Source organism: Lolium rigidum, chromosome 3, assembly GCF_022539505.1.
Source record: "Lolium rigidum isolate FL_2022 chromosome 3, APGP_CSIRO_Lrig_0.1, whole genome shotgun sequence".
Taxonomy (NCBI): Eukaryota; Viridiplantae; Streptophyta; class Magnoliopsida; order Poales; family Poaceae; genus Lolium; species Lolium rigidum.
In genome coordinates this window covers 28,373,424-28,398,470 of record NC_061510.1, presented here as the reverse complement: position 1 = coordinate 28,398,470, position 25,047 = coordinate 28,373,424, and the positions used below count along the sequence as shown (strand labels likewise).

At 48.4% G+C, this 25,047-nt stretch overlaps 1 protein-coding gene across 1 annotated transcript; it reads right to left on the bottom strand.

The window, feature by feature from the left end:
• Positions 1 to 18,926: 18,926 nt before the first annotated feature.
• Positions 18,927 to 24,305, bottom strand: LOC124695333 (transcription factor BHLH3-like). The gene is made up of 4 exons (XM_047228188.1): positions 23,617 to 24,305; positions 23,290 to 23,469; positions 23,034 to 23,204; positions 18,927 to 19,299 (listed from the first exon to the last, which is right to left on the bottom strand). Exons 1-4 carry the CDS (start codon positions 24,184 to 24,186, stop codon positions 19,213 to 19,215), a joined length of 1,008 nt encoding a protein of 335 aa, XP_047084144.1. The 5' UTR covers positions 24,187 to 24,305; the 3' UTR covers positions 18,927 to 19,212.
• Between the last annotated feature and the right edge of the window lie 742 nt (positions 24,306 to 25,047).

Genomic DNA, 25,047 nt, shown 5'->3' with positions numbered 1-25,047 from the left:
GAGTCAGTATAATGCCGTGGAACCCTGTGTCAGACTCTCTTAGCATATCGACTGTTAAACCCATTGCTCTCATTGTGCTGGCGAATAGTAGGTTCAAGCCGCTTCCTCCATCCATGAATCCTTTGCTCATATTGTACCCTCCAATCTGTGCTTCGAGAACAACGGCCGCATGGCCGGGCCTCGGAACAGCTTTCGGGTGGTCCGCCCTGCTGAAGGAGATACTCTGGTCTGACCAGTCGATGAAGTCGGGTGTATCGACCATGGCAACTTCCGCAAATTTTACTTCCCGGGAGAACTTTTTGATCTCTCTCTTTGAAAAGCTGGTTTTATGGATCATGTTGACTTGCCCGCATGGTTCTGGAAACACCTCTGTTGGCACATGCTCGCTTCCTCCTGTTGGTACGTACGGTTCCGGTGCATATGGTTCTGGTGGATAACTGTAGGGCCTCGCCCTTCTCTCCATTGCGTGAACTCTTGATATAGCTTCGGCTCTGAGATCATCACAGAACTGTCGAATCTCCAGGAAGTGTCGGCAGTTCCGTAGCAGATGACTGGACTTCTCTCGACCGTCCTTCGGATCAATGTAAGAGTGAAGGTAGCATGGTGCCTCGAGTTGCTCCATAGCCGATAGATACGGTGAGCGGGTGCGACCATGGATCGGTTGCATGTCCTGGTGTCCTCGTTCGGACTAGCGAGGGTGAGTCACTGTACGTTCTTCCCCTTCATGACGCGAGTCCCTTCGTCTTTTCCTTCGTCCTGTTGTGAGGTCGAAACTTCCTCGGTTGCCTCTTTGCATGTTTCTGGATGGAACTTCCGAGGTTGCTGCCGGAGTATCATCTGCCGAAATTGAGGTCCTCGGGCCAGATGTACCCGTCCTAGGGAGGCGAAGAAAGCCTCCGGAGTCGATAATGAAGTGGACACCTCCGAAAGTTGCGGTCATGTCGTCGCACGATTCTGCAGGGATCGAGTGCGGCGGCTCGAGATGTGGTACAAACTCAAAGGATCCGCAGCGGATCGGGTTTTTTGGATCTGGTGGCGTTGGTGATTCGAGTACGGACGCCGCGGATGTGACTGGTATCGCCGATGACCTGTCTTGTGCCGACACGGTTCCCACAGACGGCGCCAATTGTCGAGGGTACTCCTCGGCAATGCCCTCCGATTGGGGCTTAGGGTTGATGGAATCCTGCAAGCTGACACGAGACATCGGTTCACAGACAAGCGGGGAGAGCCATTTACCGAGGTTCGGGGCCCTCGATGAGGTAAAACCCTTACGTCATGCCTGTCTGTTCTTGATTATAAAGATATTGGGTTACAATGGGGTGCCGAATAGTTCGGCTGAGATCTCGTCGAGAGGCTAAGTGCTATGATGACCTAGCTCTAGACTTTTGGTGGCTAAGATTGCTAAGATTAGTTGTGTGCCTCGGCAGCACCTCTCCTGGCCTTTATATAGGAGGCCAGGTCTCAAGAGGTCTAACCGAGTACGACTAGGTTTACAGTAGTTTTAAATCTAATCTTCACTTGTTCGGCTGCTTCCTTATCTTGCCCGTCAAGGAATCTTCTGGTGCACCGTCTATGTGGCCCGTCTTACCTCCAAGCGTCTTCATGGGCCTCCAGTTAGACAATACAGGATAGGGCATTGTCCGTTACCCGAAGGGTAATGCCCACGTCACTAGTTTTTTTTCGAAATGGGGGTATACCCCGGCTTCTGCATCATGACGATGCACACGGCTATTTATTAAGAAAAGGTTCCAAAATGTATTGTTTACAACTCACGCATGACCGAGGATTGATACAAGAATCAACCATCGAAAAAAGGACATACTACGACTACAACTCAACATAGTCTTCTAGTATGCCGCCAACCAGCCTGGCACAAGATATCCTGAGCAACCGTCAGGAGCCGTGTGCAACCAGAAGCCATGGTATCCCGCAATCCTCCGGGGACAGTAGAGCCCAAAGCTGGACCCAATGGGAGACCATGTGAATAACCTGCAAGAAATGAAAATAGGCTTTTTTATTAAAAAATTATATCATTTCTCACCCTCCAAATAGACCAACATAAAGCAGAAACCCCAATCCGGATAAAAGCCTTAGATTGTCTATCTACTCCATTTAACCAATTACCAAACATATTGATAATATTGGTGGGAGGTGAAAGATCATAAGTGAAATTAACAGTACGCCATAAGAGTTTAGCTAACGGACATTCAATAAAAAGATGTTGAATGGTATCCTGTTTCCCACAGAAGACACATTTCGTACACCCATTTTAATGGTGTTTAGCTAGATTATCTTTTGTTAACAAAACTTTATTACTCAAGAACCATATGAAAATCTTAATCTTAAGTGGTATTTTAACCTTTCATAGATACTTTCGCAAAAAAGGAGTATGGTCACACATGAGATCTGTGTACATGGACTTGACAGTAAACACCTTGTTAGAACTCAAATTCCAAATAAAACGATCATCCTCATCATTTAAAGTAACCATCATAAGTTTCCGATATAATTGTTATCAGAACCAGTACACCTGGGAATATTGACACGTCACGCAACGCAATGTCTAAGCTATCAAAAAACTTGGAGTTACATACATGGAGTCAGGGTTGGTACTCGTTGCCTTCTCAAAATTAAGGGGCACAAGTAAACAATGCCGTTTTCATTCATCTCTAGCTAGGTACGAGTACGACGAAATATGCTTTGGACACAAGTAGTGCTTAATCTATCCTTGTGTTTTCAGAGAATTTTCGGGAGTACATGTTTTCAGAGATTGAGAGCTTAGTCTACGTGCTAGCGGACAATTTCTTTAGCCCCTTCCTTAGGTGGTGTGGAAACCAACCTTTTTTTATATGGAAGGGAAATGACCAGCTTCAATCAAATAAATAAAGCTCCGGACAACTGAGAGTTGGATGGTGCTTAAAATATCGGCTTACAACTGACTAGGAAATGAACACATCAAGCAAACCAAAAATGCAAGTACGAAAGAGGTGCGCACTAGTGGAAAACAGGGCTTCCGTGGGAGCCTTTTGTCGCGGGCGCGCATGCACCCGCAACAAATGGCCTGGCCACGTCGCCCAGAAACCATGTGGAGCGGGCAGGTCCTTTTGTCGCGCCCTTTTGTCGCGGGCCGTAATACGGCCCGCGACAAAAGGGTCATGCCTATATATATAGAAGCAGCCAGCCCACCGCACCCCACCTCATTTTTTCCTTGGTGGTGAAGGTGGAAGTGTATGCTAGCTCATTTTTTCTACATGTGCACAAGAGGTGTTTGATGGAATGCTTGTGAGAGGGATGCCACTTGGTTTTATTTGATAAGATTTCTCCTTTTTTTGATCCTAAAAGGTTAGCAACTATTTTCTCGACTATATATATATATGCATAGTCCGTACAATACTAATTTTAGCAAGGTGATTGCATCTGATACATATATAATTATACTTATGATGCAGATGAGTCATCCATGGATGTACGGTAACCGATGTGCCCCCGCTTTCAGAGATGGCGTGAATTCTTTCCTGCTTGTGGCCGAGGCCAACAAGTCGAAGCAAGGTTTTATGTGCTGTCCATGTCTAAAATGTAAGAACGAGAAGGATTACTCTTGCTCAAGAGACATTAAGAGCCACCTGCTTCGGTTTGGATTCATGTCCAGCTATAATGTTTGGACCAAGCACGGAGAAGAAGGGGTTATGATGGAAGACGGCGATGAGGAAGAAGATAATGATGACCAAGTACCGATCTATGTTCTCTCGAATGCTTTGATACCGCAATGGACGACAATGAAGAAGAAGGAGATGAAGAACGGGCATCGGATGATCCTGTTGATGATGATCTTCGTCGGGCCATTTCTGATGCAAGAAGATACCGTGGCACGGATAAGGAGAGGTTGCGAGTTCGACAAGATGTTAGAGGACCACCACAAATTGTTGTACCCAGGTTGTGAAGATGGGCATAGAAAGCTGGGTAGCATATTGGAATTGCTGAAATGGAAGGCAGAGGTCGGTGTGACCGACTCGGGATTTGAGAAATTGATGATAATATTAAAGAAGCTGTTTCCAAGAAATAATGAATTGCCCGTCGGTACATATGAAGCAAAGAAGCTTGTCTGCCCTCTAGGATTAGATGTGCGGAAGATACATGCATGCATTAATGATCGTATCCTCTACCGCGGTGAGAAGTACGAGAATTTGAATAAATGTCCGATATGTGGTGCATTGCGGTATAAGATCGAAAAGATGATCCTGGTGATGTTGAGGGCGAGCCACCCGGGAAGAGGGTTCTCGCGAAGGTGATGTGGTATGCTCCAATAATACCACGGTTGAAACGTTTGTTCAGAAACAAAGAGCATGCCCAGTTGTTGCGATGGCACATGGAAGAACGTAAGAAAGACGCGATGTTGAGGCACCCCGCTGATGGTCGGCAGTGGAGAAACATCGGGAGAGAGTTCCCGGATTTTGCAGGTGAGGCAAGGAACTTATACTTTGGTCTAAGTACGGATGGCATGAATCCTTTTGGGGAGCAGAGCTGCGGTCACGGCACCTGGCCCGTGACTCTATGTATCTACAACCTTCCTCCTTGGTTGTGCATGAAGCGGAAGTTCATTATGATGCCGGTGCTTATCCAAGGCCCAAAGCAACCGGGCAACGACATTGATGTGTACCTAAGGCCATTAGTCGATGAACTTTTGGAGTTGTGGGCCAAACCAGGTGTACGTGTGTGGGATGAGCACACCGAGCAAGAATTTGACCTACGAGGGTTGCTATTCGTAACCATCAATGATTGGCCTGCTCTCAGTAACATTTCAGGACAGACGAACAAAGGATACAATGCATGCACACACTATTTAGATGAGACTGAAAGTAAATATTTGGGAAAAAGCAGAAATGTTGTGTACCCGTTCAATCGTCGTTACCTTCCGCGCAAGCATCCCTTAAGGAAAAAAGGAAAGCATTTCGATGGCGAGGCAGACCGCCGTCCGAAGCCTCGTCCCCCGTAGTGGTGCTGATATATTTGACATGGTCAAGGATTTAAATGTTATCTTTGGAAAGGGTCCAGGCAGTCGACCTGTTCCGAAAGACGCTGACGGACACGCGCCCATGTGGAAGAAGAAATCTATTTTTTGGGAGCTAGAATACCGGAAAGTCCCGGAAGTCCGCTCCGCAATCGACGTGATGCACCCGACCAAGAATCTTTGTGTGAATATTCTAGGTTTTCCGGGGCGTGTATGGAAAGACAAAAGATACACCGAAGCACGGGAGGACCGGGAACTTCATAAAGGACGAAACGGCAAACATCCAGGGCAGTTTGTAGGGCCTACCAGCTACGCTCTTACCAAACAAGAGAAGGAGATCTTTTTTGAAGCCCTATTCGAGTATCAAGGTTCCGTCCGGTTTCTCGTCGAATATAAAGGGGATAGTAAATATGAAGGAGAAAAAATTCCAAAACCTGAAGTCCCATGACTGTCACGTGCTTATGACACAATTGCTTCCGGTTGCATTGAGGGGACTTCTACCAGAAAATGTTCGACTAGCCATTGTGAAGATATGTGCATTCCTCAACGCAATTTCTCGGAAGGTAATGGATCCGAAACTTTGTCGGGATTACAGGAAGATGTGGTCGAATGTCTTGTCGGCTTCGAGTTGTTGTTCCCACCATCCTTCTTCAATATTATGACGCACCTCCTCGTTCACCTAGTTGAAGAGATTAGAATTCTCGGTCCCGTATTTCTATACAATATGTTCCCCTTCGAGAGGTTCATGGGAGTCTTAAAGAAATATGTTCATAACCGAGCTAGGCCGGAAGGAAGTATCTCAAAGGGCTACGGAACCGAGGAGGTCATTGAGTTTTGTGTTGACTTTCTTCCCGACCTTAAGCCGATTGGTGTTCCCGAATCTCGGTATGAGGGGAGGCTGATCGGAAAAGGCACACTAGGAAGGAAATCAATGGTGTGCGGGGACAAGATTTCTTTCAATCAAGCACACTACACGGTTCTATACAATTCCATCTTGGTGGCTCCGTACATCGAGAAACATAAGAATGCTTTACGAGAAATAAACCCGGGCCAGCCCGAGTCCTTGATTACACGTCAACACATGAATACCTTCGGCAGTTGGTTGCAAAGACATCTCATTAATGACCCATCTGTTGTGGACCAGCTGTTCTTGTTGGCCAGTGTTACCATCTTCAAACATATGTACATTCCAAGGGTACGAGATAAATGGGAATACATTTTACACGATCGACCAAGATAAAAAGAGCACCAACCAAAACAGCGGTGTCCGCTTCGATGCAAAAGACGAGAATGGGCAGACCACCACATATTATGGATACATAGAGGAGATATGGGAACTTGACTATGGTCCCACTTTTAAGGTCCCTTTGTTTCGGTGCAAATGGGTGAAGCTCAGCGGTATACATATTGACGATAAGTACGGTATGATAACAGTGGATCTCAACAATCTTGCGTACTCCGGACGAGCCATTTGTCCTAGCCGACGAGGTGGCTCGGGTTTTCTACGTGAAGGACATGTCTAGCAAATCAAGAAAAAGAAATCAACAAAAGAATACATCAACCGAGGAGCCAAAGCGCCACATAGTTCTTTCGGGGAAAAGAAACATCGTGGGAGTGGATGAGAAGACGAGACATGTCGGAAGATTATAATAAGTTTAAAGAAATTCCGCCCTTCACGGTGAAAATTGACCCAAGCATCTTACTAAATGATGAAGATTCTCCATGGCTACGGCGTAGAAGATCACAACACTAGATGGCGATGTAATAATGTATTCTTCATATATAGTTCCCAAGACAATCTCTACATTTATGTAATAATGAGAACCCTTTCCCCAACACCGTAAGAGGGAAACTTTTCACGGGCTTGCGGGAAATTTTTCGAGGAGCAGCTTCCGAAGATGCCGTAGGGCGTGTGCACCAACGACATCTTCGAGAAGCTGCGCCACGGAAGATTTCCCAACCCTTTCCTTCATCCATGGGAATGAAATTGTGCTTGGCTTGTTGATCCGCTTGGCAAGGCGTATTGATGCTCCTTTTATAGGCACGGCACCGCTTCTACTTTGTCTTGTTCCTTCGACGGGCGTCGTGTGCTACATGCTTTATCTCATCGAGCGGTGCGTCCACCCACGCTTCCTTATCCTGCCGATAGCTTTAGTCCCGGTTGCAACCACCAACCGTGACAAAAGGTTACCGACACATCCTTATCCTGCCGAACAGCTTTAGTCCCGGTTGCAGCCACCAACCGTGACAAAAGGTTACCCGCACATCATCCCCCGAGATAAGGCCCTCCTAGATAAGCCTCCCCGGTCTTTTGTCCCGGTTTGAGCCTCCACCCGGGATGAAAGTTTCGCGCGCCTCTTCGTTCCCGCCTATTTTCTTCCCGCATTCCCGCCATTTTTCCACTATATATATGTAGTCCTTGGACTCATATCTGCAAACCTCATCACTCTCTCCCATGGCTTCCATCGTATGTCTAACACCCCGGGAGGCGGAGGCGCTTTGCGCCTCGAACTACCCCTGCCCGCCCGGCTACCGCGTCCCGACCGGCTGGTTGCTGAGCGTCGGAGGCGTACCGGTCCCTCCTATCCCCGTAGGTGTGCCACGCGAGATGGCCATCACAAACCACTACTATTTCGAGCTCACGCCCGAGCAGCGGAGGAATCCCCAGTGGCATCCCGACTACAGCCCGACTTGGGACAGCTTCTTCATCAATCGGCGTGAGAGGGCGGTTGCCAGGTACGAGGAGGACGGCCCGCCTCCTTCGAACTTCAACGAGGCCGGCCGTCGGATGTGGTGGCGGGGCCGGACTCTCCAGAGCGTCATGGCCTATCGTGGCCCCCGCCTGCGCTACCCTCAATCCCAGCCCACGCGTGGTCATCCGCCGAGGTTCGACAACCGCGACCCCGATGCTAGCGACGATGACGTCGGCGACTATGATGACTACGAGTGGCGAATATTATAGGACTAGGCACGACTATGATTGAATGGCTCCAACATTCGAATCTGGCCATGTATCTTATTTTTCAGTTGAGCTCTGTACTTTAATTTCAGTTCAATCGTAATAAATTTCGTGTCAACCACTTTATTGAACAAAAACAACCGACAATGACTTTATAAACTAAGTAAATTTAAACTAATAGAACCGACAACGACTTTATTGAAATTACAATAAAATAGATAAATTACTAGTCTAGTCTCTACTCGTCGTCGGAGGTTGTCTCCGTCCAAAGGTCATCCCACCGAGGGTCGTTTTCGGTCCAAGTTGTATTCGGGTTCTCGAGCTCGAAGGAGGCGACGGCCCGACGGTGGCGCCTGTTGGACCTTCGTTGTGCCCTAAGGTTAGCAAAGAACGCGTCGGGGGACCGCGCCCTCCACTGGCGCATCAACTGCTCGTCGCGCTCGGCGATGGCGATCCTGCGCTGCACCTGGCGATGCCGGCGACGGTCCTCGTCGGTGACGAGGCACGGCGGTGGTGCGAGGAACTCCGCCTCCTCTAGCGATTCAACATCCGGGAAGTTCATGTCGTGCCCTGGCCGCCGAAAGCGCCACGCCGCCGCGTCGTAAGCGCGCGCCGCCTCCTCCGGCGTGTTGTACGTGCCGAGGGTGAGGCGGAAGCCACCGGCGCGTATCTCGGCGGTGAACCTACCGCTCGGATGCACTCGAACGCCACGGAAACCGGACGCCCCTCGATGACGTGGAGGCATCTCGGAGATGAATGAGCGGAGGCGGTGGCGACGTGTGGTTGCGCCCGCACTCGTCGCTCTATATAGCGCACGCGGGGCATGGCACGTGTAAGCGGTGGCTACACGTCGCACGCCGGCGTCGGCGGGGCGAGGCACGTGGTAGCGGTGGCTACACGTCGCACGCCGGCGTCGGCGGGGCGAGGCACGTGGAAGCGGTGAAACGTTTGATATGATGCGAGATGCAAATAGTTATATGCATGTCATATTCATGTTCATTGGATTTTTCTGATCAATTTTCATATATAAAACTTTTGTATTTGAGTTACCATTCAAAAGTTATTGAAATAATAGTTTTATTAAGTTAAAATAGAAAAAATAAAAGGGGTGAAGAGGGGAGATGGCTGATCCGTGGCACAACCCATCCAACGGCTCTAGGCCGTTGGATTCAAACGGCCAGAGCCGTTGGATGGGCTGTGCCACGGATCAGCCATCTCCCCCTCCTAGCCCCTTTTGTCGCGGGTCGAGCCACGGCCCGCGATAAAAGGCCCCCCCTTTTGTCGCGGGTGGTGGCACGACCCGTGATAAAAGGGGGGCCTTTTATCACGGGTCGTGCCACCACCCGCGACAAAAGGTCCTAGGTATAAATACCTACCGCCGCGGGCGGAGCCCCACCCGCGACTCCCGGAGGCCATCCTTAGCGGTTTTTGCGCCGCCAGGCTGCCCGATTTCACCGCCGCCCGCCGTCGCCGCCTCGAGCTCCTCCGGCGCCCTCTCCGCGCCCTCTCCGCCCCGCCGCGCCCGTCCGAGCCGCCGCGCCCGTCCGCGCCGGCTCTCTGTGCCGCGCGCGCCGCCGCCGCGTGGCCTGCCGCGCGCGGCCCCCGCCGTGCCGACCCCCGGCGCCGCCCCCGCCGCCGCGCCCCCTCCGCCCGCTGCGCGCGCAGGTAGACCACCAACCGCGCGCCGCCGTCAGCCGGCGCCCCCGGCCCTTTTTTAATTTTTTTTATTTTTGAGTTAATTATTAGTTAGTTTATTTTAGTATTTAGTAAGTTTATGTAATTAGTTAGTTTATTTTAGTATTTAGTAAGTATTTAGTAAGTATTTAGTGGGTTAATTAGTTAGATTATTTTAGGTTTTGTAATTAGTTAGTTTAAATCTTTTTGTAAGTATTTTAGTATGTATATTTTATCTTGTATATAGTTTTCTTGTATATAGTTAATTAGTATAGCTAGTTATGTTGTATATATATAGTTAGTATATAGTTAGTATAGTACCGACGCCGACACCGATGCCGCAACTCCCTCTTTTCTCACCCTCTCGCGAAAACCATCGACGCCGCAACTCCCCTCTTCTCTCCCTTCTCGCGAACAACCGACGCCGACACCGGCGCGCCCTATCCCTCTCGCCAACACATCTCTCTCCCTCTCGCGAAAATCACCGACGCCGCAACTCCCTCTCTTCTCTCCCTCTCGCGAAAACCATCGACGCCGCAACTCCCCTCTTCTCTCCCTCTCGCGAACAACCGACGCCGACACCAGCCCTCTCCCTCTCGCAAACACCTCTCTCTCTCCTCTCGCGAAACCACCGACGCCGCAACTCCCCTCTTCTCTCCCTCTAGGGTTAGGTTAGTTTTTGGTTAGCTAGGGTTAGGGTTTGGTTTGGGTTAGAACATGTACTTATCGATTTAATTTTTTGCAGAAACAATGGATCCATTCGAACGGGACTTGGAACAGGAAGACATTTTCGCGGACTTAATCCGCGATGGTGATGGAGAAGCCGGCGGCTCCGGTGATCATGGAGATGCCGACGGCTCCGGTGATCATGGAGAAGCCGACGGCTCCGGTGATCATGGAGAAGCCGGCGGCTCCGGTGATGGAGAAGCCGACGGCTCCGGTAATGACGAGGTATACGATCAGTTGAGGCATTAATGGAATTCTATATGTACTTATGTATATAAATTAACTGATTTTTATTCTCTTAGGCCTCCGAAGATAAGTTGGACAAACGAGGCCCGGCAAAGAGAGCTGGGCAAAAAGACCACTTCAACATTGAAGCTATATCACCGGAAGGCCAACTTTGTGGCACCCGCGAGTGTCGAGTGACATTTAAGAATCGGTGCGGAGTTGTGGTTAGAGATCATATCCCGATCACTTGTTAGAGAATGGAACAAGACCAAGAATGTGTCGAGAAGATCATGTTGCCGATAGGTACAAGAACACACTTTTTGACGACCTCATGTCACATTTCACTTTGCCAAATTTGGGATCGGACTGCGAGAATGCCAAGCAGAGGGCGCTAGTGAAGAAGTGGGCTCTTAAGAAGATGGGGGAACTTTTCCGAGCGTACAAGAACCGGTTATGGAAAGCTTATAAGGCCGAGAAGAAGCCTCCAGTATTCGAAAACTATCTAGCGAAGCAGGAGCATAACTGGGAAGATTTTGTGAAGTACAAAGAATCAGAGGAGGCTGTGAATCTGTCAAAGAAAAACAAGAAGAATGCAAGCGAAAAGAAATATCACCATCATACGGGGCGAGGGGGCTACGAAGTAGCCATGCCTAAGTGGGATGCACAAGAGGCTGAGATGAAGCTGAATGGGATCACTCGGAACCGGAGCGAGAAGGATGGGACACTAGGGCTCGGAATTGGTTCCTCGCGCATGGCTGTGAGTATGATATGAAGACAGGGAACATTGTTGAAAGTGACGACAGGGTTAGGGTACCCAGGGAAGAATGGATTAAAGTGACGACGAGAATTAAAGGCGGGAAAACTAATGTTTGCTCCCGATAGAGAGAAAGACTTGCTGACGCTTGTCCTCGGTAATCCTGAGAAGGAGGGACGAACAAGAGGCTTCGGCCCTAGTGTTCCGTGGTCGCTTGGGTTTCCGGCCGACGCGGAGACTTATAGAAGCCGAGCGAGAGCTAAACAACGCCAGGCTGGAGGTGCGGAATGACCAGATGGCCGAGTTCCAACGCCGACTTGACCGGCAGCGGCGGGAGCTTCGGCGAGCGAGCGGCGGGAGATAAATGAACTAAAAGGACAGCGCCCGCCAGATAATACCGCTGACATATCTCAACGACGAGACAGCAGTGTGGCCGACTCGGAGGCCCCTTCTACACGGATGATGATAGATGCCGGTCCTGGCGACCCCTTGGATGGAATCAAGGAGCAAACACCTTGTGATCTCCATGAGGTGTTCGGGAAGGTTTACGTTAAGGTGGCGGTCGGCTATGTCTTACCGGCATTTGGACCTGAAGGTGAGCCGGCAACATGGCATGGCAATCCGATTCCAGCTGGCTATGCTCGTGTCGGGGTGGATTCGGTTGTCCCGTCGTGGGAGACATTGGATCTTGATATCCACTGGAGGTGATGGGGGGCTTACACTCGAGAGAGGTGCTTTGGGAGAAATCATTCTCTGGGAAAAGAAGAACATCAAGCTGCCGAGCTGGGTAGCCCCTACCGGTCGTCCGGCAGGTCACCATCACCTCCTCCGGATGATCGCGAGGCCACCATCACCTCCTCCCTACCGATCACATGTCGCCACCATCACCCCATGGGTACGACATCGACCACGACATCGGTAGTCCATCTCCATCTCCAGCGCCGCCGCCTCCGCCCAAAAAGACTCGGAATGCACCCATCCGGAAGCGTTTCAAGAGTCTTGTCCGCAAGAGGTCGCCCCTCCCAAAAGTACCAAAGGTTCCTCCCCCCCGTCCTTGGGATCTTACTGTCGAGGAAAATGCGGCCGCTGTTGCGAAACACAACTATGATCATTTCCATAAGCCAAAACCTCCAGCGCCAGAGCCATACATCGAGAAGCAAATAGCATATGCTACTAGTTTTCTGAACACACCATCGCAGTATGACTTACACGAGAAGAAGGATGACTATACACGCGCTCTTGCGAAGGTAATTGACCAAAAGAAGGCTGAAAAGGCTAAGGAGAAGGACATTGCTGGCACGAGCAAATCATCAGCTAGCAAAAGTGCAGCTGAGAACAAGTCAACTGCAACAAGTGCACCCCTCAAGGCCAAGCCAACGACAAAAGGCAAAAAGAGAAAGGAAGTTTCTCCTCGGTGCTCAGCCCAAACAATCGATCCCAGCACTCAAAGTGTTTAATGTTCCCAAGTTGTACCAGCAACAGGGTGGTTTCGATATGGAAGAAGCTGCAAAGCTAGCGGCTGCATGTGACGTTACCGTGGAGGAATTGATGTCTGCGGTAGATATAGTTCCCACTTGCTGATATGGTTCCTCAATTTGTCTACGGGGCCGACTTGGTCAGCAAAGAGCAGCTGCATAAACTGCCAACACATATGCGGAATTTGCATCAGTGGTACCTTGATGCATGCAAGGAGAACATAAGGTTCATCGTGGCGCATATACCACATGAATATTACTACCGAAAGGAGGAGATCCATATTGAGATAAATGAACTCGCGCAGTTATTCAATTTAGATGCCCTCGACAAATCTCTCATGAGTTGCTATTGCTTGTAAGTTGTTAACTACATATAAGTTCATTTTCATTCAGTTCATATTCGTTTTCATTGCATATACTCATTATTTCTTATGTGTTCTCTTATGCAGACTGAAGATCAGTGACTGCAAAAGTCACAATATTATCAATATTGGGTTTGTTGACCCAGATAAAGTAAATGTTCAAACGGTAAAGTATAGCAAAGAAGAAACGGGGGGAAACCTACTCAGGTTTTTGGGGGAGCAATATTTCTGTGATTCAATATTGTTTCCTTACAACTACGAGTGAGAGTCTTAATGATCTTTTATGCACATCCAATTAATGATTTTTCTTACTCGATGTTAAGTGTAATTCCTGACGTATATACATAACATCATGTGCAGCTTCCACTTGGATACTCTTTGGACATTAAAGTTGATAAGGGAATAGTTGAAGTAAGAGACCCACTGAGTAGAGGCGTGGACGGGTTCCGCGACTTGCGAGAAGTTGCTCCAAGTGTAATTTCCTTCATCGCCGCGTTATATCTTTTGTGAGATATCAATTAATTATCCACTCATTCAATCATTCTTTTGCTTGGCAGGGCTTGGACAGCTTTCAAGAACCATCATAAGCAGAGTACCAGGCGGAGAAGCTAACATTTACTCCTGTACCGTGCCCTCAGCAGCCACAAGGGACGAATCTATGCGGATACTACGTTTGCGAGTCCATTCGCATGTTAACCAGCGAGAGAGCAGAACAACAATAAATTCAACGTAAGCAATAACACTCACAACTTTATTTATTATCGTCAATATTTCGTTATCAAGATTGATATAGTCATACTCATCTCATTTTCGTATATAGGTCGAATACATGCGGGACAGACTCCAACCAAAGGAACACCTACTAGGAATTGCGGAGGAACTGGCGGGACTTTTGGTTAGAGAAGTACTAAACAACAAAGGCTTGTTTAATCCAAATAGATGCTCTCCCTCCAAATAGACGGTCGTTAGTACCGCTTGTCGATCGTGAGCTAAATGTATATATATATATGTAAGGGCTACATGTAAAGAGGAATCGACTTTTGCTTCCAACATTTGTTTGATCGATCTATATATATATATATATATATATTGAATGAACGTGTACAATTTCTAGTAGCGTACAAATATATGCAACTTTTATTTTCGAACGAAAAAAATGATATAACAGGCGCTCGGTGGCGGGGGGGAGGGGTGCTGCACCCCTCAAACCCTAAAGCAACAGCGTTGTGCGTGCGCCACGTATAGGGCCTTTTGTCGCGGGTGGTAACACCGCCCGCGACAAAAGGGCCTGTGCCGTGCGCGCCGCGCAGCTGCCACGTGGTGGACCTTATGTCGCGGGTCGTAAGCGACCCGCGACAAAAGGTGGACCTTTTGTCGCGCCTCTGTTGTCGCGGCTGGCCGCCCGCGACAAAAGCCCCTAACCACCCGGAATAAAAGGCGTGTTGTCTACTAGTGGCGAAACCTTCGTGCACCAAGTGATTGAACACTAGAAGATGGGAGAATGTTGAAAAAAAAACATACTTAGGCATTACAACTCTATTGGTGTCTAATTAAACACCAACTTAAAACCACCTTTGAGAAAACAAGTCCCACTTAGGCGATATTTTTATTAAAGGGACATGATGTACATAATACAGCTACACAATCTTCCCCAAGTTAAACCTCGTATATACCATATCGAACACCAAGAAATGAAGCATGCATCTCATTCACACAAGGACAAAACAATTCCGCTAGAACGTGGTTGATGTAGTCGTACTCGTCGCCGACTTCGGGGTCATATTGAAGTTCTCTCGTACGACGTTAAGTGACGCAAGTGCAGCACCTTGTAGTTTCACACACATACGATGCTCAACGACGCTCCCGACCTAAAATTCAACTAAGGGCATCTCCAGCGGGCCGACGCATTTCGGACATCCGAAATGTCCGTTTGCGTCGGTCCGCGGACGCGATGTGGCCCAGGACAACCGTTTGCGTCTGGGGTACCTCCAGCGGTGCGGACGCATTTTTTAACCAGGGACAGCGTCAAGCTCGCTAATGGCGTTTTACGTCCCATCGAGGACTGCCGCCGACGATTAACTGTTCCCGCGCGACGACGATCGTTCCCGCGTGTGCCCAATACCTTGGCAAGTTTCGCCGGCGTTTCGCGCGCGCGGGAGGACGAGATGTCCGTTCGCCGGCGTGCGCGGCGCGCGGAGTGCGCGAAGCGCTCCCGCTTCGGTGACGGCGTCGGCCCTTCCGGCGGACAGTAGTAGGCCACGCGACTGCGAGTAACCGAGGACGGTGTAGGCCGCGCGACGGCGAGTAGGTACGGCCGTTGTAGTTTTAGTTTAACTGGACTAACCATCTCTTTAAAGATGGTCCTTTTGGCCAATCAATAGTAATGAAAAAATATTTTGCTTACCTACTCACTGCTGACCGGGCCCGGATGCACCCAACACGGACAGTTTCCGCGACCGTGGAGTGTCCGCGGAGACGCAAACCTGGCGCATATTTGGGCCAGGTTTGCGTCTCCGCGGACGGCCCGATCACTTTGCGTCGCCCCGCTGGAGGTGGTGCCAGATGCATTTCCAGTCACGGAGGACGAAAACGGTCGCTCAGCGACCGTTTGCGTCGCGCCGCTGGAGATGCCCTAAGGTGCGGAAGAAAGAACTAGAAAGAGAGGGGAGGAGGCGCCCAAAGAGGCTCTCCTTTTTTCATGGGAGGGAATTGTGTGCTCTCCTCCTCCCAATGAATCCAACTTATATAGGGGGAGGGGAGGGGGTTGTGGCGCGCCCCAAACCCTAATGGGTGGCCGGCTGGGCCATGGGGAGGGTGGCTGGCTCGGCCGCTAAGGGCACATGCGCCCCCACCTCAAAGCCCATGTCGGGGGCGGCCGGCCCCTTAATGGGCTCCCCTTTGGGAGGGCCATTTAAGGTGGTATGCACCCTTTTAATTAAATAAATCTATATTTAATATTAATTAACTTAATTAATACATAATATATATTATTTAATTCTCAATGATCCGAGACACCTCTCAAACCATTCCGAACATCCTTCGGATTCTGCCGGAAATCTTTCTAGTTCTCTCTTCTCTATTCTCTGGTGTTTCCAATGAATCATAACAATATTAATTTCCGTTAAACCCTTAATTGTTTTTTCCTACGGTTCGAGAACGACACAGACATGATCGAGACATCTCTTCGATCAATGATCACCAGGGGGTTCTGGAGAACCATACGGACCCCCATGCATTCTACGAATATAAAGTCGTTGAACCGGCAAATGTCGAGTCATATTCCCTTTGTTACTTCGATGCTAGACTTGTCCGAGATGTGATCATTGATATCATAATACCTAGTTCGATCTCGTTGCCGACAAGGCTTATTCAACTCATTCTTGTGTGATTCAATCCTCATGACCTAGTCATGTGTTTACTTTACTTTTCGGTCATTACTTTACAACACAACAACTCTCTTTAAATACCCTTACTTGGAATCAAGGGCAGCTTATAAGTATCCTTTGATGGATAGTAACAAGGGGCACAAAGACCTTAACCAAAGAGCTCTCAGTGATACGATACTCTTACTTTTAAAATTAGCTACAATATACATGTGCACTTGTAGTCATCAAGGTCCACTCATGCTATGGACAGACTTCTATAGCCTAGGGGTCATTAAAAATGACTAAGTCTACCCTTTAAGACTAGTCACAATAGGAAGTATCATACACTAGTATCATGCACATGATACTAGTTTATGATACTAACCCCACAATGCATAGTATCATAAGATAGTATCATAGTATCATCATATTTAATGTTTTGTAGAATCTCAATGCAAATGTGTGTACATGATATGTTTGCCATTAAGTTTTCTAGTTTTACGTGCTATGATACGGTATCATATTATGATACCACTCTCATCTCTCACCTCATTAATTGGTGTGCCACATAAGATTTTTGCCAACATGGCATGCATGATACTACTTATGATACTCCCATTGTGGCTAGTCTAATAGGTGAGAGGATTAGGGGAGCTAATCTTTGATCCACTAGCCCATGGTGTACTAGGGAGAAAAAGTAGTGCATAGTCCATGGTGGACCGACCACATACCCCTGCACATAATGAGCTTATTTACTTGGCCCTTCATTTATTGACTTTTTCTTCTGTCCCTTAATGCATTGACCTTTCAACCATGATTTTCTGCTCTACCTTTCTTTAATTGTCTTGGTTTGTCAATTGGCCGCTTGTTTACCATGTAGAATTTAGTAAGAACCATGGTAGGATCTTTTATTCCCACAACAAATACTAAAATACCTTTCATCTAAATAATATGTGTTTGGTTCTATCGGAAGACACTACTTTACTCAAGCTGCCTGTACCACACCATACTTCCATTGTCGATTGTTCCAAAAGCATATCAAAGACGGGCACTTGTTCAATCTATTTTTTAGAACCTGTAATGACTCACCATATAATACTTTTTCGTTTCCACCCATTTATGAAAATAACCATGGCTTATTTTCATGCATTAGTTTAGCAAAACTTTGCTAGGTGTTTATGGAATACTCCTTTTGTTCCATATTAGTTGCCGCTAATTTGATGCAACTTTGTACTAAATCAGCAACAACTAATATGAAATGGAGGAAGTATAAGAAAAAAACAGAGTTGGTGACTCCATACATCATTGAAGTTATTCTTAGTTTTGTTATTATATTGTTTTTAATTAGAGCGGTTTCACTTATTACCCTCTGGCTATGCATTTGTAACTCTAAATGTCATCTCTAGTAAAGATCTGTCTAAATTATTTTAGGAAATTTAAACCCTTCTGTGAATCATGTCGTCTGCGCAAGGTGTGCGATGATGACTGGGTCTCGAAATTATCAGGAAAACAACAAGGAATGTAACAAAGGGTGGAGTGAAGGTTGGACACATGCTCAGATATTTACTTATATTCTAGCACCGCATGGAACCAATATATCGGTCTTATCTAATGAAGCATGCATAATGATAAAACCAGGTGAAGCCATGTTCCATATTTTATAAATAAAAATGGGGGTTCTCATTATATTTTTCACCAAAATAAATAATATGTTCCACAAATACACAATTCTGAGGTAAACGGTGAAATTCACTCTTTTGCTTAATCATTAGTCCTATCGCACTTCTGTTATTATTACGTTAGGTGATCAGGGGCCTAAAATTGTGCTAGAGTAGAATATATGCAACTATTAGAACAAAATTACAACATGTCCTATGAAATATACCTAAACGCAGAAGTTCCAGTAAACTTTATTATTATACTTGGAATGTTTGACATGAAATTAAAAAAACAAATTAAAGACAGATGAAACACAATTTCAGTCATATCTATTTTGTGGCCAATTCAATCAACTCCCTGTGGTACCTATCAATATAGGTGCCGATATTCCTCACACTCATGAATGCTTGTCTACATCTGTATTATTTCAGACAAGACCATGAAATACTGATTTCATACCTTATATACCCATGAAATACTCATTTCATACCTTAATTATGTACATGTGTTGCCTTAATGTTCTTTCGTGGACCGTACCATTCAACAAGCCTGTTTCCCCATCCGAATAGAATGTACAGTATGACAGTTACTCTTCGGGGCTTGCTCATACAATATGCCCATGCATGTGATACCCTAGGACAAAATCTTACGAGCCATTCTTGTCAGGAAACAGCTAAACTTACAGAAGAAACAAGAAGCTGTAACAGTATCCAACCAAATACAACAACACACATGGTATCTTTTCATGTCGCCCAACGCCCAAATCGAGTACTCATCCCCCCATACATCTTTATCTAAAATAAGCTCCTATACAATATACATGCACCACACATACAGAGATACACGCCAAACGATTACAATCCGGTTACACAACGGCTTAACTTAGAATACTACTAAGAAATTCATACACACTACATTAATTCACTCATACTACATGCAAATAGAATGTGCAAAGACAGATTGTTTTGCATGCTTCATGAACTGACGGGTCGATCTCTATCCAGCTTAGAGGCACCTACCTCCATAGCCCGCACTCCTGTACAATGCCTGCTTGATCTCGTCGGTCCTTATTGCTTGCCCCTTCCCTTCTTCCTACACACCACACCACGCATTGACAATCTAATTTCACTGACTAGTCATAGCAGGGAGTAATATAGAGTAGTAATATGGTGCATGTTACTGGGAAATACAAAGGAGCTCTCGGGTGCAACGCACCCCCATACTTGGAAAAATTAAAAAAAGTTTTAAAAAATTTAATTTTTTTTGGAAATCAAAGATGATCAGGTATTGTACCTGAAACAAAATATTTTTCTAGGAAATTACTTTTATTATATCCTGGGTAAAAAAAATAAACTCGAAATGACCCATGAACAGGTACTATTCACTTTATTTTTGTCATAATTTTGTCTTTTTTGCCCTGGAGTCCATGGAAATCATTTCGTGTCCAAACATTTTTTTTACGAATACAAACTTGATCATCTTTTATTTCCAGGAAGATTCAATTTTTTTTTTGACTTTTTTAAATTATTATAATTTTTTGGTTTATGGGGGTGCGTTGCACCCGAGAGCCATAAGTCCGTTTCGGCATGTTACTACTCTATATTACTACCTTTATAGTGGGTAGTTATATATATATGGTATCATGCATGTTATATTTATTAGATTGTAGACTCATTTTTTCTCGAGAAGTGTGATGTTAGAGCATCTCCAGTCGCATCCCCCAAACCGTCCCTCAAAGCGTGCCGGATCGAGCGTTTGGGGGACGTGTTTTGTTCGTGCCGCGTTTGGGGGGACGTCGCTCCCCAGCCGCGTCCCCTAAACGCCGTCCCCAAACATTAAAATATTCTTTTTTTTGTTTTTTCTTGCATTTTTATTTCAATGAAGAGAAGAAATATTTCATAAACTAATACATAATTGGGAACGTGGTTTACATGATGATATAGTTTGGAACATGGTTTTCCACAAACTAATACATAGTTTGAACCATGGCTGACACAAATATAAAAGATTGCAAAAAAAACTAAACCTAACTAGACCGGGCATCGAAGGTTTCGTCTGTTTGCTACCAAGAAAGAACACTCGAGGGCACACCCGGTCACCAAAACTGGAAAATCCAGCTGGTGAGGGTGCCCCTGTTGGTTCTTCCGAGGAAGAACATCCAGAAACCTTCGTGCATTTTTTCGCTGCGAAGAAACAACACTCTTCAGTCGTCGTCCTCCTCGGCGTTGTCGACGTGGTAGTTCTGGCGGCAAGCGTCTCGTCGAACACCTTGACGCTCACGTCCCTGTCGCCAAAGTAGGAGAACGCGAGCATGAAGCCGACTTCAAGATGGTGGTAGCGCAGGAACTTCTCCCAGCCGATGTGGAGGTACATCTTGCCGCGTGCATCGTAGATCACGTCGACGATCCACCGGAAGCTATTGCAGCCATCCTCCCGCAAATGCGGCGAGCCCGGGCGCTCGTCGTCGGCGACGAAGTTGGCGAAGTCGTCCGGCAGCCTCTGCATGCCGTGTGGGTCACCCTTGAGGACGACGATGAACTCGAACAGCATGGGCCCCTCCTCGTCCTGCCTGTCCGACGATGAGGACGACGACGGCGTCGCGGGCGACGGCGAGCGTGCAGCTCTACCGCGGCCACGACCACGACCACGGCTGCGAGGTCGGCCTCCGCCTCTACCCAGCCATGGCGTCGACTCTTCAGATGGTGGCGGCTAGGGTTGGGGAGAGAGGCGCTAGGGTTTGTGTGTGAGAGGGACGATGAGAGGCGGCCTACCTTTTTTATAGGCCGGAGGGAGGCGGGGGAGTGGTGGCGCTCATTAACACCGGCACGCAGAGCTAGGCGGCGACGAGACGCTTCGCTGCGCCTCTGCGGGAACTGCACTGTTGCTGCGCGCCAATAACTTCCATCGCGAGGTAGGCGACGGTTAGGTTAAAATTCTATGTGCCGCTGACGGGTCGGCCCCGCCACTCCCCGCCTCGCTTTTCGGTGCGTTCGGCGTCCCCAGTGGGTCCCCTGTGGGGCGGGGACGGGCTCGGGGCGCCGGACACCGTATCGGGGCGCGCCGGACAAAAGGCGGCTTTGCGGGACGCTGCTGGGAACGTTTTTTGTCCGGCGCGCCCCAAATCCCTTTGGGGGACGCGACTGGAGATGCTCTTAAGGTAACATAGCTAGTTACCACCTTGCTCTCTTTCTTCATTTATTGTCATGCCATGTCACCAAAATGCTTTGAAGTGTGTGATGTTACTACCTATGTTACTCCCACTATGAGTAGTCACTACTCTACGTTACTACCTTCATAGTGGGTAGTTACATATATGTGGTATCATGCATGTTATATTTATTAGATTGTAGACTCATTTTGTCTTGAGAAGTGTGATGTTATGGTAACATAGCTAGTTACCACCCCACTCTTTTGATTCATTTATTGTCATACTATGTCACCAAAATCCTTTGAAGTGTGTGATGTTACTACCTATGTTACTCCCACTATGAGTATTCTTAGCACACAGAACATAGATTCAACCAAAAAATCAACCGAAATTTTAGCTCTACATATTGATGCTTGGTAGCCATGCCCAAAGTCTTGAGGAGTGCTTCAGATGTAGTAAATTACAAGGTCCTCAAACCCTACCTCCTATCATGCCCCCTCCCGGGTGGCGGCAGAGAATTCCTCCCCAAACCCTAGCAGCCGCCACTCAAGCCACCGCTGCTGCCGGCTCCGGTGGCGGTGGCGGCGCCCCTTCCATCGAACGACGATGGGGTGGAGAGGGCTTCCGCGGCGGCGCATCATGGGAGGTGATGAGGCGCCGGTGGAGGATGCAGGGCGGCACGGCTGCTTGGACGGGGCCTGATGCACTTCGCCGGTAGCCATGGAGGAGTGGGTGGAGCAGTGGCGGCCTTCACCCCCGGTGGCGGTTCGGCGGGGGTACGCATGATCCGCGTCACCGTCTTCTTCCCTGGTGATCCGGCAGGAGTGACTGGCGGCGTGGGGTTTTCTGATCTTGGTTTGTTTTGGTGGCGGTCCTCGGGTTTCTTGCAAGCGAAGATGAAGACCTAACAGCAGTCAGTTTGCCTTGATCTGGTTGGAGAGATGAGTTTCGAGAAGCTCCGCTAGCGAATGGAACAGTGCATCTTTTGCCTGGAGTTTGTTGGATCGTGTGGTATTCGGTCACGCGCACCCATGTTTTTATTCCGACCATTTGGTTTCGGAAGGAGCGGTGCGAAGCTCTATAATGTGTTGATATCAAGTGACTTTTTGGGCCATGGTGAAGTCAGAAAAAGGAATATCATGAAGGCCGGATTGGTGGACTTGCTAAAGGAGGTTCAAGTCTCCGCGATGTTGAGGGACTTGTTTCGCGTTCCGGGCTCCGCAGCAATGGTATGCAAGTGGGGGCAGCAGCACAGGTGAAGTTCAGAGTCCTACCTTTCAGGGTGAAAATCCAAGGTCTGACCTTAACTGGTTGTGCCTGGCAATGATCTTGTTGGAGGCATTGTTTTTAGATCGGAGATTATCTTCAGGGTGAAAACCTAAATCCTTTGGTCGGACGATGACAGCGCAGGTGCACCGTTTTCTTCTTGGAGGTGTCGCTTTTAGAGAGTCTGTATTCCAGGTGTTGTCACGGTGGTGGTTATATTGATGTTGCTAGGTCTGGAGTGCTGGAGCGGAACTTTCCTTTCTTAGTTTTCTTTTCTCTTTTTTTTGTTGTGTGCATCCGCACTGCCATTAGGGTGTTGCGTTGTTGGAGAGCCAAGGTGTAATTGGTATCTTTTAATATTATAATGTATTCCCTTTATCGAAAAAAGTAAATTACAAGGTTAAACGCTTACTTGTGAGCAGGAGGCATGCATGCCGAAGTCACTGAAGCAGCTCACGACGCACTGCTCTATCTCCAGCCCGAGCACCTCCAGTGCGCTCACCGTTGAGAGCAGCACGCCAGGGTTTGCCGCGCAGCAGATCTCGATTCTCATGCCGCCGCCCGGTCGCTTCTCGACGTCAAACTGCAAGCAATGGATAAGAATCAGTAGGTAGCCATTTCTGTGTGATCAATTTGTTCCTGCACACGCGCCGCACGCACGGTCGCACCTTGGTGGAATTCCTCATTGGCATCGTCTCCTCGTTGTTCCCGCTGGAGAAATTCTGCGCTGTGTTCAGCAGGTTCAGTTCCCCTGGCATGTCGCCGATCTCCTCCTCGAGGGTTTTGATCCGCTCCGTGAGCTCCCTCACGTAGTCTATGGTGTCCCCAAGGATCGATGTCCTGTCCATCTGCAGTTCCATTGATTAAAATCCACACATGTTAACATTTTTTTAAAAGGTTGGTAACTTAGGTTCATGCTGCATAATTCACATGCACATGCGTTATATAGGAATCAATTTGGTCAGAGGAGCAAGTAGAACAATGTAATGTGTTACCTTGCTAATCTTGGGCACGATGGAGCGGAGCATGGAAAGGCGGTCGTTGAGCCGCTTCCGCCGCCGCCTCTCGGCCATCAGGTTCTTCGACGGAGCGCCGCCATTAAGCTTGCTCCTAGGGTGGCCACCGGGAGCGCCTCTGATGTTGCCGTTCATCTCCCCAACGCCTCCTCCTCGGAAGATGAACGTCGTGGGGGACGACGAGGACCCACCAGCATGAAACAGCTGCATCTCGTCGTCCGGCATGGCGTCGTGGAAGGGGTGAGCGAGCGCCTGGCCGGGTGCGTCGACGACCCCAGGGACCAAACTCCTGTACGGGTCGCACACTTCGCTCAAGTAGTCGAAGCTGAACTCATCTTGCGGGCGTGGAGGCGCCATGGGCTCATGAAACGGCCCGATGTCCATGTTGTTTCTCGCCTCGTAGGCGGCCTGGTCGCCGCCGTAGAAGATGAGGTCGCTCATCATCGCGCTACTGCCCGGGTACGTCGCCTGCCACGGCTCCGGTGCCTGCTCCGGCCGCCGCAGCGACATGAGCTCGTCCAAGAACGACTCCTCGTCAAACTGATCCATGCCCAAAGTTCTAGTACAAATGTACAATATTCAGTATATGTTTGCTCTCCCAGATCGCTTACACAAACCCCTCACGCTTATCTAGCAAGCAACGCTGTCAGTAGCTAGCCAGCAGCACGTACTACCACTCTACCGGAGGTCCACACGGCCAACTTGAGGGGTCGCCAGTGGCAATGTAGGGTTCGCCGGACAGTGTAGAGGGGGATCACGGAAGAAGCAACCTGGGAAAATAAATTCGGGGTGACAAACCTAAGCGACAATTATTCCTAGGCAACCACCAGCTCAGCCAGCTTTGGTGTGCCCACACGGTGGACCTAGATCGGTCGGTCAGGCAGAAGACGGCAAATCAAGCCTGAAAACGGAATGGAATCTCGCCGTTCTTTAAGCAAACCCCGTTGGCAGCATGCAGGCCTGCCGTTCAATTACCGCCCTCTGCATGTATGTCGTTTTCGCCCGAAATCTGCAAATCTCGCGCCCATGGAGCTAGTATTAAGAATGAATCCTCTTGTCGTCCATCGAGGTCTGTCTCGCAACGTTCCTATCGGCTATCGCCGAGTGGAAGGAATTCAGTGTGCTTGTAGAACTTGGTGGTTGAAGAAAAAACGTAACTAGGGTACAGTGGCACGGGCAGCTACACGGCCACGGGGAGCTAATCTCCGGCGTCGACTGCGCAGCATTCCGGCGTTTTCAAGCCGTCGGAGCAGCTGTGGGAGCCGCCGGGGGTCAGGTCGGCTGGATGCCGACGTGATGATGCGCTGGTGGAACACGGACTCCATGGATGGGTTAATCATGCGGCTGGATCGGTTGCGTGTGTTGGTGCTCGTGAGCAGATAGATGGATGGATGCGCGTACGAAACTGAA

Bases quoted from the DNA above. Each gene is read 5' to 3' on its own strand.
- LOC124695333 (XM_047228188.1), bottom strand. From the start codon at position 24,186: ATGGATCAGTTTGACGAGGAGTCGTTCTTGGACGAGCTCATGTCGCTG. The intron at 23,205-23,289 runs GTGCGACCGTGC...CATTGCTTGCAG, and splicing joins CAATGAGGAATTCCACCAAG to TTTGACGTCGAGAAGCGACC. The intron at 19,300-23,033 runs GTAAGCGTTTAA...TGTGGTGTGTAG, and splicing joins TGCATGCCTCCTGCTCACAA to GAAGAAGGGAAGGGGCAAGC.